The following is a 17,042-nucleotide window of genomic DNA, read 5'->3' on the forward strand; positions in this document are numbered from 1 at the left end:
CCTGCAGACCTGAACTCTCACCCAGCAGTGAGAATGGTCAGCAGTCGGGAAGGACTGCTTTGCTAATCAAGTACCTTTTTCAAGTTTGGCTTCAGACTCTTCCAAAATCAGTTTCCTTGCTTACTTACTGGCCCAGCTTGCAGCAAGTGTTTCCTGAAATGTGAGGATAAATTCTCCTTGCAAAACTCTGTGGATAAAGATCTTGTAAATCTCCTTACAAAGTATTAGGCACTCTGTTTTCTGAGAGGAGGACTTTGCTGTCACCAAGTTCACTGAGTAATGGAAGAAATTAAACTGCCTGTCAAGCTGACCTCCTCTCATGCATTATGTCACTGGATTCCCTAAGTGAAGTTTTAAGTTTGCAATGTTGGTCAGGTCTGACTGGTATTTGCCACCTGAGGTTAAATATGGAACTGCCTATGATAAGAACTAATTTTCAGCCAGCAGTACATTGACAACAGAGCAGCCAGTAATGTAATCTACATGGATTCCCATCAAGATATTAATAAGCCAAGCTCCTGGACTCAGCCCTTTAAGGAAGTTTTATATTGAAAAACATGTCATTTAAAAACAAGTATATTAGTTGCGGGAGAGTGGTGATGGGGAACTCCTGTCTTCAACAAACTGGAGTTGTAGATATTAATAAATATTTAGTATTTTTTAAATTATAAAACTATTTATGGAATAAACAAAGGTTTAAAGACTTCTCATGGTGATTTAGGGAATCAGCTCATATATGGCTTATCAAGTTAATTGATAACAAATGCTGCCATCTTTTGATGCTGGAGGCTTTAACATTTTCATAAAACAAAATATTATACATTAAACCTTACTTAGATTGAGACATCATGAGACAAAGCTTGACCAGCTAAATCTACACCCTCTTGTTTCTTTACAAAAAGAAAGAAATAACAGCAACTCCCCTGGAGCATAAAAAAATATCCAAGTGCTGCAGAGGGAAAAAAACACTGGTAATAAAAGGACAAAGTTTTGGATAGAAGGCAAAGTCAGAAGGACACCATTTTGTTGCACCAGGTCTCATTTAAGTACCAGATTGCTTAGGAATATGAAAAAGTGACAGCACAAAGACTGTACAAGCCACTGCAAAGGGATTTTTGGATACTCTAGAACATCTAGACTAAATCTTTGATGGTAGTCCAGAGCTAACAGAGAGAGGCAAGTATACAAAAGAGCAGAGTCTATCATCCCAGAGCTCTCATTCAGTAACTATTGCTTCCAGCAAATAATAAAATTTTAAAAAATCCTCAGAGCTCACCTGCCTGCTGACAGTTCACCACATATTCTTGGAAAACAAAGTCAGGACTCTAAGAACGTTAACTGAAATACTGTAAATCCTAATGCAATGTGTGCCAAGGGAAGAACAGTTCTGACTACTGCTCCTCAGAGATGCATTAGGGCTCCCAGGGAAAAGCACTGGATGTAACATAGCAGGGCTGGCAGGCTGCCTAACAAGAAACAAGCAGGGCTTGATGCATGCATGGCTCCTACTGAGAGAATTAACTTCTGTCACCTTTCTAGGCTATTGCCCACCATAGTGACATAGTTGCAAGAACATCCTTGGTTGCAGGTGAAGTACTCAGAGTGGGGCACTCTGGTGAGAACTAGTGTTTGTGATGTCCAAGAAACGACTGCTGCTGGTTTAACACAAAAGTCAGCGACCACAGTGAGTTGGAGGATGTTAGATCAGGTGAGTGGTTGCTTCTAAAGACCTACAACTAGGTGTGAGTTGGCCCAGATCCTTAAACCTGTTGTCTCCTGAGAGGATACACAGAGACATCATTTGGGATGGGGGCAGGGTGTGTGCATCTGCTGGCCTAAAGACTCCAGAGAAGGCGTGCAGCAAGAGGAGAGCACTGTTACGTGGCAGGAGACTACCACAAATCCTGAGGCATGGAAGCGCAGCTCCTGAGGCCCTGCATGTGCCTAAAAGCCCTCCCAGATCATTGTTTCTGCTCACAAACAGATTCCCACTTCCACTCTTAACTTGGCAATAGGGGAAGTAGTGAGAAACATAGGATATTTACAACTTTGAGCATGTTAACAGAAAATAGCCACACAAAAGAGAAAACAGAACTGAACCTAGTACTCAATGGTCTTTAAGCTTTCCATTGCCAAAATTTATAATTTGACTAAATTATTAATTATTACAGAAGTTCAAGCCTACTCTCTGCACCACTTGCTGCTTTAGCTTCATCTCAGCAGGTATCTACCACAGAACACAGCCATAATATCTCTGTAGGCAAGTTACAAAGCCGAAGTCAAACTTTTTAAAAATGCAATTATTTAAACCCCCCAACATGAAACGTAAGGAGCAGCAGATTAAATAGATAAAAATATACACACATAGAACATCCCCACAAAAATCCTATGCATACCTTGCATCCTTTTTCAGATACTGTAAAAAAACCCACTTGAGTGTTAGTCACATAGGATTTTTCAAAACAGAACAGAAATCAAACTGCTTCAAGAGCTCTCCTCCAAGTTTTGGGCTCCTTTGCAATGTTCAGGGTAAATCTTCAGGTCGCAAACCAACAGATGTGAAATCCTTCTGTCAATCAGAAAGCAATATGTGGAAATACACTTCCTTTGTCTCTTTTTTTAAATCCAAACTTGACAAAGCTAAAAGCAATGACTACTTGTCATGAAGAATGATACAGTAACAGGTTCTCTGCATTCACACCCACGACAAGGCAGTAGATCAGGCACTTGACATAAGTTTTAAGTCCACCACACACAACTACAAACCAGCTTATACAATAACTATGTATTTAGATCTCCTCAAAAAAATAATGTCTGTTTCTTTCAAGGTTATTTATATTTAATCTAAACCTTGTTTCATTCTCTCTGCACTGGCAGCTTGCCTAATTCTAGATGAATTTCTTCAACCTCTACATTTTTTTTTGTCACAAAAAGGTTTAAAAAAGGAAAAAAAAAAACAAAAACAAACCCCAAACAGCTATCTCTGAGCTTATCACTTCACAAGAGATGCATAAAAATCCCCCACACTGGAGACAAACACACATCAAGATGCACAAGTGAAATAACACAAGCAAAAGAATGCTGCTTTGAAACCCTCTCTCTGTAGCTCATATGATTGAAATGGTTCCATGCTTCACATTTAAGACAATGCTGCACCATCTACAGCACCAGAGACTGCTGCAGAAACTGCAAAGGCAAAGCATGCTGCTCTTGTGATCTGCTTGCCTTTGACAATCTCACAAGACAATTTTAAGAGTCAGAAGAAAAGATGAAAAAGGAATGCATGAGCCATTTGGTCCTTTGAGAAAAAAGGAAAAGCAGAGGCTTGAAATGCTGCAGAGGGGGAACTTGACTTCTAGCACAGATAAGGGAAGACAGTCAAAGATTAGGTATTCCACTGAAGATTGTGGGGAGGAAGGAAAGTAGAAGAGTCTGAAAAATCTGGCTTGTTTGTTTCTTGATGTGGGACAGAAGGAGTTAAGCACATCCCACAGAAAACAGGTTAGTGACAGCAGAAGGAGGTAATATTGGGGAAGTGGCTAAAAGAACAAATTAGTTTGTTGCAATCACATTATCTCTTTTATACCTGAATCACACCTTGGTGGAGATTCAACTTACACAAAAAAAAAAAAAAAAAAGAAAGTGGTCTGTGCTTACTTCCCAAATGCTTCTGTTACATTTTATACGTTCTAATCAGAAAAAAAATGGATACTTGTCCTATTACAGGAAGATTGTGCACCAGCTGGAAGAAGTTAATGACTGAGATCAAAACTCCATAAAAGCTGTTTCAGGAACCTACAGTTTGAAACACTTTTAAGAAAAGTACACGTTAAACCAGCATAAACTCTTACAGTTGTAGGAAACTGTTTAACAAAGTGATGCACTGAATGGATGAAAAATGAATGGCATGATCCCTCAGCATTTACAGGCACAGTTTTAGGCAGACAATTAGAATCTATCTTGCTCCCATTTTCCATCACAGTCTCAAGTTCCAAGAGTAAAAGCAGGTCCAGTGCCATCCAAGCATTTCAACTATCACAGGTATATGAGAACTCAGCTCTGAAACCCATCTTTTAATTCTGTAAATTCTTTGATTATGAAAAGCATATTACATTAACTCATAAAAACATAAGTCAGTAGAACAAAGTTTTAATTATTGAAATTTCAACAGACAGAAGAACCTGAAACACACTGTATATAGAGGGTCAATGACCTCAAAGTGATGTCTACTGAAAATATATGCTTGAAATTCTGGTCCTTTTATCCATAGCATCTTGTAGGAAAACAGACTCGTAAGTGATGAAGGAACATAAAACCCCTGATTAAAAGTGACATTTAGACCACTGTTCTAACCCTAGAGGCATACAGAAATCTCCTACTGGTGTTACCAGAGAAAAAATTCGAGAGAATTTATTTTCCATAATATTAAATACTCATGCTATCCACGCCCTTTGAAAGCAAGGAGAAAAGCTTTATAGTCCACATCTAGAAGGCAATCAGGAAGCACTGCAGCAATGAGTGATCACAGCTACTGAAAGTAAAACCACAGGAAGAGCTCCTGCTTTAGCTCAGCCACTTATGCAGCTCCTTGCTTTCCTTAAGCCCCTTCTCTACCCTACTCCAAAACCATCCTGCCCACGGACCAGTTTCAGACAGGTGCTGAGGCTCAGGGTAGGTCTCACACAAAGTATGGACAACTAAGTTTCATCAAAGCTGTTGGACAGCAGAAGAGACAAGCCCAAACTCCCTGTTGGCAGACAGCTGCTCTGAGCTCAGCTGCTCATTTTCTGCCTAGTCCCCTGAGCAAGCTAAGCAACACCAAACTGGTCACTGCACCACACTTCTTTTTGACCAAATGGTAATTAGGGATCAAGGAAAGATGCCAACTGCTGCAGAGCTGTCAAGAATGGTTAGCGGATGCAGGGGCTGGGGCAGGCACTGCAGATAGAGGGCTGGAGTCCTTCTGATGACAGAAGAGAGAGCAGATACAAGATAACTCCTCAAGAAATCAGGCTGTTGCACTTGGAACAACTTTTTCATTAGAGGACTGCCAAGAGAGCAGATTGCATTTTCATATAAAAGGCACATATCCACCTGTCCCTATAAACTAGTGCAAGGCACCATAGAAGATAATCTTTCTCCTCAGCTGAGCACTTAGTTTTCCAATAATCTGTATCCAGTCTGAGCACCTCAATAGGAATTCTAATTATTTATAATAACAGAAAAGGTTCTCATTTAAGATGATAATATGCATGCTTATGCTGAGAGATTACAACAAAATTAAGTGTATGCAGAGAGGTTCAATTACTATATTTTTAAATTCACATGAGGCATGTAAATATAGTTAACTAACTAATGATCTAACCTGTTTAATTTGCTTTCCTTTTCTTGACAGGTAACCCTCTTTTCCTACGGGAATGCCTTTTACATGTTTAACATGCAAATGTTGTACCTCAGTGCTGATACTTCAGCTTTTTCTGTAGTTTGAAATCAGAACTGCTGTTGGTATCACCTTGCCATTGCTTGAGAGATATTGCATTAGCATATTGAAATTAGCATTTCTAATTTCAAAAGAAATTAGAAATTTCTTTTGGAGGAGGCAGATAGAATTACCTTCTCTCTGTTTATGCAACAGACTCTTCAGATAGGGAGCGTTACAAGGGATCACCATGTGCTTCTCATAAGGGCCATGCTTTGGGGAAATCAGAGCTAGCTCCCTACTGACAAGAGACACTGCAGTCTCCTGGAACAGCGAGGAGTATAATTTGTACTACTAACACAAAGTTATTCATTCTAAATTACAAACTGCTTCATTTGCCAGGATTTTAGACACCCTAGACATTACACTGTATCAAAAAAAAGAAAACTTTCTGCAACTAGATGCTATGCAAAGAATACACAACTAGTTTCTCCCATAGCTTTCAAAATCAGAGTTTTCCATACTTTGCAGACCCTGAGGCATGAAAACACTCATTCATTCACAACCCTACTAAATATGTAAAAAAAGTCATTGTCCTGAAAACTCCTGGCTCAGGAGAAGAGTCAGGACTGTGATTTTCAGCAAATGTAGTCTTCAGTATAGAAATAAAAAGCTAACCTGATCAGGATTTTTAGTTGTTTTTTTATTTCTTTTTAATAACACCAGTCACAACACTTTAGTTAGGGGGTGCAGACAAAGTTAACTTACTCCTCTTTTTCTCAGTGCAAGACTGCACTACGAAAGTGTTTTAGCAAAAGGGTTGCCTGTAAGAAATGAGCTGACTTCACCCACAAACTACATGTGGAAAAACAGTGTCTTGTGACCACCCTCTAACCAGTCTGCACTACAGCCCACCACCTACAAAAATGCTTGTGATAGATAATAAGATCCAAGCCAGCCATAAATGAAAGCAAACCATGAGAGAAGTGCTTCACTCTTTCTGAGCATCTGAGGGATGTGGTAAGCAAACACAATCAGTCCAATTCAGCAGCAGCATAATATAGTCATTGTTTACAAAAGCAGTGTTAAAAGCAAACATGTTTTGATAACACAAAGGGACACATGAAATGATTTCAAACTAGCAAAAAGCTATTTCACAACATCCTTTATGTATTGCTAGGTGTGTTTTCTTGCAAACAGAGCTCTGGGCAAGTTATGTGTGAAAAGAAGAAATAATCTAGTAAGAAAGTGTTCAGTCAGATTTTTCTACTTCAAAACACTTAAAAAAGCCCTCTGAGACCTGCCTTGAGTCTTTTGTAGTTCCTGAAGTTACACATATTCACTGAATTTTTACACTATGCTGACATCCCCTCAACTTACATTTGGCTGTTTTCACCTTTCCAATTAGCTTAAAAGCTAATTTACTTGATGGATCACAACTGCACAGCAATAGTGGTCTAAACAAGCCAGTGTTCAACATCTTCAGAGCGACAGAATGATCCTGGCAGTTCCCATGGGAGGAAAACAACAGACAAGCTCATGAGTCTCCTTTCATCTTATCCACACCAGTCTCCTTGTTGCTCACAGCCAGTGTGTAAGTAATATAATTTAGGGTTGTAGAAGAGGCATAACCCAGTAAATACATACTAGGAGTGAATTACAGAGAAGCCTGAGTCCATCAGACACCCAAAAACATTGAGCAATATGTGAGCACCCCACCAGAGGAGTGTGGGGCCACGAAGCACAGAGAAGCAAAACTGAAAGGAAAAGGGTGAGGTGGCAAAAAAAGCAGCCCAACTTTACCATCTTCTCCTTTATGATACTGCACTAAGCCTGGCTTCCCACTTGATCTACTAACTGAATATATGTTCAACCTTTAATAAATGACCAAGGACTACAAGGAAAGAAAACCAAACCAGGAAGAAGTAATAACTGGAGGAATACAGGCTTTCCCTCTTCCTGTTTCTTTGTTAGCATCACATCTGAACAGTTATTGAATTTTTTAAGAATAAACTTTGAAAAAACACTGATGTCTGTGGGGTTTCAGTTTCTCTTTTACCCAGTATGTACTCAAATTTTTCTATTGTGTCTCCTCTTTTCTAAAGCTTCCCTTCCTCCATCTCTCTTTCCTTTACAAGGCACAGATCAGCCTCTCAGCAAAGCCATAAGCCCTGCTTCTGCACCCGCCCCATGTGAGCATTGGCAAAGGCCAGCGTGGCCCTCATTCATTAGCTGTGTGCTGGAGGCACATCCTTGCTCCTCTTCGTAGTACACAGTGCCGTCCTTCCCAAAACAAATAAACACAGGGAGCACTAGCAGAAAGAAAACATACCTGCCAAGACAAACAGAAAATCCTGTATTTTGCTCTACGTCCTCTCAATCCTGGTTTGAACTCAACCACAGAGTTGAAAACACACAAAGGAAAAAACCCACAATGTCAAAAAGACCCAAACACAAAATCTCTTTCCTCTCCCTTGTTGAGATTACTTTTTCTCGAGAGTGTAAACAAAATTCAACAGATTAAAAATAAACAACAAAAGCCAAAAACCTCCAAACTCACAACAGAAAAAACTCACAAGACAAAATCCTTGGTCATTGAGCATGATTTAGACAAGTAACAACAGAAAAATTCAGTGAAGCAACAGAAATCTGTAAATATTTTGCTTATTAAATGATGCTTTTTCTTAAAAGCCTGTATGCACAGACATTAATAGAGCTGATTCATGAGCAAAAAGTGCCAGTCTTCTAGAAACCAGACTTAGAGATGCAGAAGCTTTTGCATCAACAGGAGCCAATCTTCTCAATAATTTTCACACAAACGAAACCTTAATGAACTCAGAAGAGCTCTTTGCAGCTTCTCTATGATCATGATAGACAAATCATTCACCAGCACCTAGTCCTGACCCACTCTGTGATCAGGACAGAAAGCTGGGACTCAGAGCTTGAGGCTCTGTTCCCAATTCAAGCAGAGACCACCTGTTTTACCCTAGGCAAGCCTCTTAATCCCTGAGTTTTTGTTCTTTGTTTAAAAATAGCCCTAATCTGCCTTTTGTCATACTAATTAGACTGTAGTGGGTACAGAAAACTTGTAAAATGTGAGTCTATAACCTCACACAGCCCCTTTCAGGACTACTGTTACAGCTACCCATATCACAGAGTTCCAGTAGAATGACCCAAATTTGTTTTCAAATGTTTCGTTTTAAGCATGATTTCCCAGAAAACCTATTTATTCACATAGACAACTGAACAGTAGTAATTTGGCAAGTTTGGATATACGGACATATTTGCAACTATCTCACGTCAACATTTCACGTAGTACCTCAACAAGCATTATTTTACAGCTGTGTCTGTACTATTTAAAGTTTAAATAACATTTGTGCCAGTGGTTCATGTTCCAGTCTAGATCTTCAAACACAGAACGCTGTGAAATAACATCAGCATATCAGCATACAGAAAAGTTATCCAAAATACTAAGTCATTACAGAAAAAAATGAACTGATTAATGCTAATAAAAGGCTGTCTATACCAGTTTACCCAGATACAAAGTACATGCAAACATTTATTTTCTAGCTAGGGATATCAAAGCATGTAGTTTACACATGTAAGAAGTAGTACCAGGACCCACAGATACTAGACAGACTTATATGTAGCTCAGAATAGTTCTTAGTACTTTCGAGGCTCTTCCTCATTTCAGCTTCCTTACTTAAACACGCCAAATGCTCAATAACCTGTTCCTTAGTTTTCCTATGCTGCTTCCAAGTTTCAGCAATTCTGATGAATACTGCACATCACAGTTCCCCTCCATTTACCCTCCCCAGGGAAAGACAACATTCCTCTGAACAGAACTTTCCTCCTAAAGACAGCAAAGGGTAAATATCTGACCGACATCGGCTGCAAGTCAGATTTATATAAAGACGAGTCCTCGTCCAGAAAGCCTGGATACGGCCTGACAAAACCCCGTAAGACTTAAATCCTTTCCCCAGCCCGCTTAAGTTGGATGTTTCCAGCCTCATAATGCTTCAATGGCACCGGGCTTCTGAATGAAAAGGAGGAAAAGGAGGAAGGGGAATCCCCTGTACACCCTTAAGGAGTTATCTGATACATCAGATGGATGAACAACAGTAAAATAGAGGGGAAACTCCTCACTAGGAGACACGAGAGGCTGAGCTCTCGAGAAGTCCCTGTCCCCAGACGAAGCACCCAGGGCCTCCTTCTCTCCCCTGAATCAGTTCCTCGCGTCTCCACAGGCGGCCCCAGGCCGGGACCCCACCACCCTGAGGCACCTGAGGGCGGAGGACAACAGGTAAACCCGGCCGGAGGGAGGGAGCCCGAGGCAGGGTCTCCTTCCGCCGTCTGAGCGAAAGCCTGAGGCGGGCGCAGGCAGAAGCGAGCCCGCCGGGGCGCAGGGGAGGAGGCGGCCGGCGGAGGGTCCTGCCCGCCCGGCCGGCAGCTCCCGGCGCCCCCGACCCTCCCGGTCCACTCACACACACACAGCTCCACCACGTAGGCGTAGTAGGACCAGGCCACGACCAGGGCGATGAAGGCCACGGGCACCCAGGCCAGCACCTTCTGGCAGCACTTGAGGACGTGGGACGGCGCCATCTTCCCTGCCGGGCACCGCGGCAGCGCCGGCGCTGCGACGGGCGGGCGGCGGCTGCAGCTCCGGCCGCCGCTGCGGAGCCGGCCCCGGGCGGGCCCTGGGCGGGCCGCAGTGGGCGGGAGAGGGGCGGCCCCAGCGCCCGCCACCGCCCCCTTCTCGGGGTACCGGAACGCCTCGCTGGATCACAGAATGGTTAGGGGTGGAAGGGACCTCTGGAGATCATCCGGTCCAAGCCCCCTTGCCAAAGCACAGTCACCTAGAGCAAGTGACACAGGAACGCATCCAGGTGGGTTTGGAATATCTCCAGAGAGGAAGACTCTATGACCTGCCAGGGCAGCCTGTTCCTGTGCTCTGCCCACCCTCCAAGGAAAGTTCTTCCTCATGTTGAGGTGAAACTTATGTTTTAGTTTATGGCTATTGCTCCTCGTCCTGTCACTGGGCACCACTGAAAAGAGCCTGGCTCCACCCCCTTGGCACCTGCCTTGGCGATATTTATATGCATTGAAGAGATTTCCACTCAGTCTTCTCTCCCCTAGACTAAACAGGCCCAGCTCCTGGAGTCTCTCCTCATAAGAGAGGTGCTCCAGATCCTTAATTATTCTTGTGGCCCTCCACTGGACCCTCTCCAGTGGCAACTTGTCTTGAGCCCAGAACGGGACACAGCACTCCAGATGTGGCCTCAAAGGGGCTGAGTGGGGGAGGACCCTCTCCCTCGACCTGCTGGCCACATTCTTCCCGATGCATCCTTCACCATTGCACCCGGGGGGCCGCCGCACTCCGCCTCTCACCGGCGGGATCCAGGGTTTGCCCTTTCCCGCGGGGCTGGCCGGGCGGGTCGGTGTCGGGCAGGAAGGCGGCGGGACAGCTCCGGGTAGTCGTCCCCGGGCTCTGCCGGGCTGCTGCCTGCCCCTGCTGGCCGAGCACTTACACCGCTCAACCAGCCTGTTGGGTGCCGCAAAGGGAACTTATACATGACTTGCTGCTCTTTGTTTCATCGGCTTTTCCTGATCGGTGAGCGCCTGACAGCTGCGGCCACACCGCGGCCTCGGGCGGGCACCGCCACCGGCGCTGCCTTGCGAGGTTCAGCCTCCGGAGCGCCTGAAATCTTTAGGCTAACTCCGGCATTGCTGTGGGTGGGATGCCGGGGTCGGAACGGCCCGCGCCACGGCAAAAATCCTCATCTCCCTGCCGAGCCAGAGGGAGCTCGCACCAGGAGCGAGTCCCCGGCCCCAGGCGGCTCCCGCGGCGCTCCGGCGCCACCTGGCCGCATCCATAGGGAACAGACAGCATCCCATCCATAGGAAACAGACAGCATCCACGAGGGGTGAGGCTGGAACCACTCAGAAGAGTGCCCTGAAAGAAGGCTTGGACAGAACGGGACTGGGGGGCTGGTGCCACGTAGTCCCTATGAACCCCTGGAGCTGGTGTGGTAGCAGCAGTGAGATTGCCTTGGCAGAACAGGGGCAGTTGCTATGGCCTTGCCTGTTCACAGAATCACAGAATCATCGAAGTTACAAGAGACCTTCAACACAACAACTGCCAACCCATCACCACCATAATCACCCATAAACCATATCCCCAAGTGCCACATCCAGACTCCCCTTGAACACTTCCAGAGACAGTGACCCCACCACCTCCCTAAGCAACATTATTCCAATGCCTGACTACTCTTTGAGTGAAAAAAAAATTGTTCTCACATCTAATCTGAACCTTCCCTGATGAAATTTAAGGCCATTTCCTCTCACCTGCTGTTAAGATAACAAATACTTAGGAGAGTGATCAGGAATTCAGAAGCCTGTGAGCGATTTACAGCCCCATTCCTGGACGAGTTCAAGGCTAGACTGGGTGGAGCCATGAGCAGCCTGATCTAGTGGAAGGTATCCCTGCCCATGGCAGAGGGGTTGAAATGAAATGATCTTTAAGGTCCCTTCCAACCCAAACCACTCTTGTGATCCCCTGGCTAACAGCGAGGGGACACCCTGGCCAAATGCCCAAGACACAGCCTCTGCATGTGTGGGTGTGTGGGTGTGTGTTCATGTGGGTATCAGAGCAGAGGAATGAAGCAGTGACCTGTGGCCCTCATGTGGCTATGGAGCAGGGACATGTGCCCGGGGATCAGGGAAAGATGATCAGTCTGGGATCTGAACTCTGGGTATGGGCATGCTTGTGCATGCTGTATATGGGAGCACGTTCCGGAGGGTAGGGAAGGGGATTGCAAGACTGTATGCAGTAATGCAAGGGCTGCAAAAGAAAGGCACTGCAGGAGAGGGAGAGGTGTAAGAATTTGGTGTGGCCCATTCCTAACGGAGAGCTGTACAGCAAGGGAGGAGTGACTGGCTACATGGACAGCATCTTGATTATGGCATCTAGTCACTCTGACAAGAAGTACTGAGAAGGATGGAACAGTTTGAATTTAAGGTAAACTAGGACAGTTTTGGTCTGATGTATGCTGGTTAGCACATCAGGGATATAGCTAAAGTATTCCAGTTCCTCTAACCTTCACTAATTGTGGCACTTGGGGACAGGCTTGAGTGGTGAAGATGGCAGTGCTGGGTTAGCAATTGGATTTGATGGACTTAGAGGTCTTTTCCAACCCTAACGATTCCATGATTCTGTTTCTTAAGGCTGACAAAACATACCACAACTGCTGGCATGTGCTTTACCTCAAGATCCCATGGGACTTTTAACACTTGGCCTCAAGAAAATGCGAAAGGATTTAAATTCTTGGTGTCAAAATAATATTTGTTAATAATGCTTTTAGAAATACCTGATTTTACCTTAGTTTGATAATTCTATGTGCTTTTTATAATTTAATTGCTGTGTTAGTTTCTTAGTAGTGTATTCAGTGAAGAGACATTGTACTTCCCAGCTTTCAGGAATCTAAGGAGAAGGGACTTGGACCTGGGAAGCAAAGTTACAAACAACTTTTACCAAGCATGTCCTGCGTGTTACTGTGGCTGTAACTGTCCCCTGGCTGTTACTGTGCATTGACCATCCTCTTGGCTGTGCTTCCACCAACTTTTCTGACAAAATCCCATGCACAATAAGCACAATTCCTAACATGAAGACTAAGGAGCACAGCCATGAACAAAAAGGCTTAGCCAGCAAACAGTTCATTATGTTAGGGAAGATGTGAGGGGATCCAACATGATCCTCCCTATCCCAGTCTTCCCTGCTGATGCTGACTGCAATCACAGAGGTATCAGTGGAGCCATGTGTGTGTTGACATTCCCCTCTTTTAGCAGGTCCATACTGAGCTGCAGGAACAGCCACTGTGTGTGGTTTGGATGGTTTGGATGGAGTCTGACGCTGGCAAAGCCGGAAGCTGTGACACTGCCGGTATTTCAGTTCTGGGTCAGACAAATGCCTTGGGCAGGACGGAGGGCCAGTGGCTGCAGCATAAACCTTGGACAGGACAAACTGTATCAGCTACAATCCAGCAGCATTTCTATGCAGTGTTTCCAGAATTACAGGAACTGAAGTGAGACTGAATTAAACAAGGACAACACCAAGGTTGTGAGGTGGCAAAGAGGGATTATTTATCCCCAGACAGTGCCCCCCACTGAGGAGTTTTGCTGCACAAGAAGCCCCTTGGTACAGCTGGCAGGAACTATCACCTTCCACTCCTGAAAGCCACCTGGGATGTCTCTACAAGGACCTCTTGAGAAGAAATCAGCTCCTTGAGTAGAAGTCACACAGGATGGAAGGAAGCTCTGCTAGGAATCACTGAACACCTGTTCGGCTTCAAATGGCTGCAGTGCAGCTTGTGCAAACTTTGCTGCCTCATTTGTGGGGAAGGACAAGAACTGACAGTTGGAGCAAACTCTGGGAAGGTGAAGAGCAACACAGAATGCCATGTTGTGGGAATAGCTGCTTACCACACTCTCACTGGATCCCATGACTGTCAAATATTGAAAAACAAAAGGCATCTCCTGTCCATTTTCACATCACACCACTTCTGGCTGCCCACCTGCTTTAGCGACATTAAAAATGTGTAAGAGAAGTGAAACATTTCCCTTTGCAGCCTCAGCACCAGTTAGGGTCTGTTGCAGTCTTCCAGATATTTGTTGGTCCCAGAGCAAGGCCCTGCAAATACTCCTGTTACTCAGAATTTCTCTCTTTACTATTTAGAGGTTATAATCTACACCAATTTCATCTCCATTTTGCTTCTGTATTTTTTCCCTCTCAAAGTAGCTCATCTTAAATTCCAGGAGCATGCAATCCCCACACAGAAGCAACAAAACCTCTTCGATGAAGATTGATGCACAATCATAACTTGTCTCATTTATTCCTTGTAATACGAGACAAATCAAATTTTTGGAGGCTTTGAATTTCTGATGTACACATAAAACCAACAGAGATTATATAAAGTATTTGCTCTTCACATTCCAGTACAGATCATGTAATCTTGTACACACCAACTACCAGTGATTACTAGCCATTTTTTGCATTGGATCAAATTTATAAATTGTGAGGATGCATTTTTGGTCAAACAGCATTTAAAAAAGCCTATTGATTCAGTTCTTGCTTACCTAGCGTCCTTTTGTTCAATGACATTCATGTTTGCTAAATTTTTAATTTATTCTAATAGCTCTTCTGTTTCTTCTTTTGACTTTAGGACTTATCATTTAATTAGTCTCCTTTTCTAAAGATTAGTGGCAAAGCATTGTGTTTTCATATCCTTTCTTTTCAATAGTGATCTTTTCAATGTAATCTTCTATGCTGTGACTCATCTGCCATTGCTCTAGGAATTACCTTCTGTGCACTATTTAAGTGATGTACACAGTGTTTTCAGTAATGTTTGCTCGTTCCGATAGTATCAATTTCAAAGTAGGTTAAAACCTAGTAAGAGGCCACATAATTGAAGACAAAAAATCTGTATCCTGAAAAAAGAAGAAAACTTTAAAACACTTTATTGGAAAGTCTTAAATTAAAACAACTGGTTTTCTTTGGGGTGATTTAGAGCTACCAGTTGCTCCATGGGCTGACATTAAACCTGACAAATTTCCCCTAGAGTAGTGGACCTGAGGCACAGTGTTATAGTAGAATGCCTCTGCAGAACACTCTTTCTCCAGGAAAGTGCTCGTGGCATTCACAAAGTACATGCTTAGTCCAGGGACGCTCATCTTCTGTGCTCCCTTTGCAGTCCATGGAGAAAGGCCAGGCCCTCTAAGGCTGTTTCAGAGCAGTGATCTTGCATCTGAAATCCCATAAGAAAAACTCCCAGACATTCCTCTGAATTACCTATGGAATATTCCTCCTTCCAGCTTTTCAAACCTGTATGTCTGAAATCTGGCCAACATAAACCCAGTCATAAACGGTGTTCTGCAAGATGTTGTGTCCATTCACCCACAGCCTGATACCATCCATGTTACTTCCACCACTCGGTCAGCCTGGAAAGGCAGGCCAGCCTTCTGCTAGAAGCAGAAGAGAATCACAGAATGATTTAAAAAAGACTTCCAAGATTACCAAGTCCAGCCATTAACCACGCACTGCCATGTCTACCACCACTAAACCATGTCCCCAAGTGCCACATCTATACATCTTTTCACCCTCCATCCCCTCCAGGGATGGTGACACAACTGCCTCCCTGGGCAGCCTATTCCAATGCTTGACAACCTTTTATCTGAAGTATTTTTCCCTAGCATCCAATCTAAACCCACAATGGGCAAAAAGGTGAGGAAAAACATGGCCTTTTACTTCTCAGGGCATGAAGTGCTGCGGCTAAGCCCACGCAGGTGAGAGCAGTGCTGAGCAGGCTCCCCGTGATGCCGGTGTGCAGGAGCAGCAGCCCAGGACAGCAAGCAGAGCTCTGCACTAGGGCACTCCAGTTAATGAACTGGAAACGTTATTAACTAAGCCAACATCATCCTAGTGGGAAATCTGTCTCCACATATGTTGTACGATTTTTTTAAAATTATTGAATCAACTAGGAATTGTTTAATAAACAAAGCCAACGGGAAACATTCAAATAAATGAGTGAAGAGACACACACTTGTTTGCTGATTAATTTTGTGCATACTCAAGTCTCTCAGGTTTTCTGTTCTGCAAAGGGCTTTCGACTTCTTGTTGGATTACATCTTCATCTTCTGTAGGAGGAACTTCTGTGGTCAGCTGGGCACTTGAAGAGTGTGTCTACATCTGCCATGTTCACCTTCATGCTTCCCTTGTGACCAACTGCATTACAGGAGATGTTTGTGGGGGCAACTTGGATCTCACTAAGAATGACCACAACATCATTTGGGCACGTATTTTCTGTTTAGAATGACTGAAGGTTTTTTTCTGCATTGGAGTAGTTTCCCGATCCAGCTGTGACTATTTCAGAGGAAAAATTAAAACTGAAGGTATAAGGCATGCTTTCCCTCTCCTGTGAGAACTCCAGCATGAGAAGAAAGCTGTATTTTAAAATTTTGATGTACACTTATCAATCCATTTCTATGTTTTAGTCAAAGTATGGTCAATATACCTGAATTTTATACTTTCTTTAAGCAACAGGGTTGTTCCCATTCTTGCCCTTTATTGGGCAGTGATCCTTTTTATGTTATATGCACTGAACATATGAAGTGCCACGAAACCACAGTCCGTGGCCTGGTTGTTTGTCTGCTATGCAGAACATGAACTCCTCATTGTTGCCTGTTTTGTTAAAACCTGCCAACTTGGTTTGAATCCAGAGGGGCTTTTGCTTTCAGAAAGAGGCTTGTACAAATTGAGACACCTGAATTAATTTCTAGAAACCACCAATGAGTTTCTATTACTTCTAGTATATCACATTCCATTTTTGCCTTTGCTTCCTTTGGAAATGAAGAATAAATGGTTGTTAGGCATTATCTTGAAGTAAACAAACAAAGAAATGTAAGAAGTTTTATGGGGATACAACAACTAAAATTCTGTAAAGCAGTTATATGCTGCAGGTGACTGCACTTGTTTTTGTGTATCCTTTTAATATGTTATATAAATTTTTGAGACTTTTGCAATGTGCAATGTGTTCATCTTTATTCCATGTAAAATTCAGATGCAATGTAG

General features: G+C 43.5%; 1 protein-coding gene across 4 annotated transcripts in view; it reads right to left on the reverse strand.

The window, feature by feature from the left end:
* Positions 1-10,091, reverse strand: part of ZDHHC20 (zinc finger DHHC-type palmitoyltransferase 20) — a 49,418-nt gene extending 39,327 nt beyond the window's left edge. For all 4 annotated transcript variants that reach the window (XM_053934456.1, XM_053934453.1, XM_053934454.1 and 1 more), the window contains exon 1: positions 9,904-10,091. In XM_053934456.1, coding sequence (XP_053790431.1) covers positions 9,904-10,021 — 118 coding nt within the window. In that variant the 5' untranslated portion in view covers positions 10,022-10,091. The remainder of the gene's footprint in view (positions 1-9,903) is intronic.
* Positions 10,092-17,042: the final 6,951 nt, after the last annotated feature.

The sequence above is a fragment of the Vidua chalybeata genome, chromosome 2 (genome assembly GCF_026979565.1).
Source record: "Vidua chalybeata isolate OUT-0048 chromosome 2, bVidCha1 merged haplotype, whole genome shotgun sequence".
NCBI lineage: Eukaryota > Metazoa > Chordata > Aves > Passeriformes > Viduidae > Vidua > Vidua chalybeata.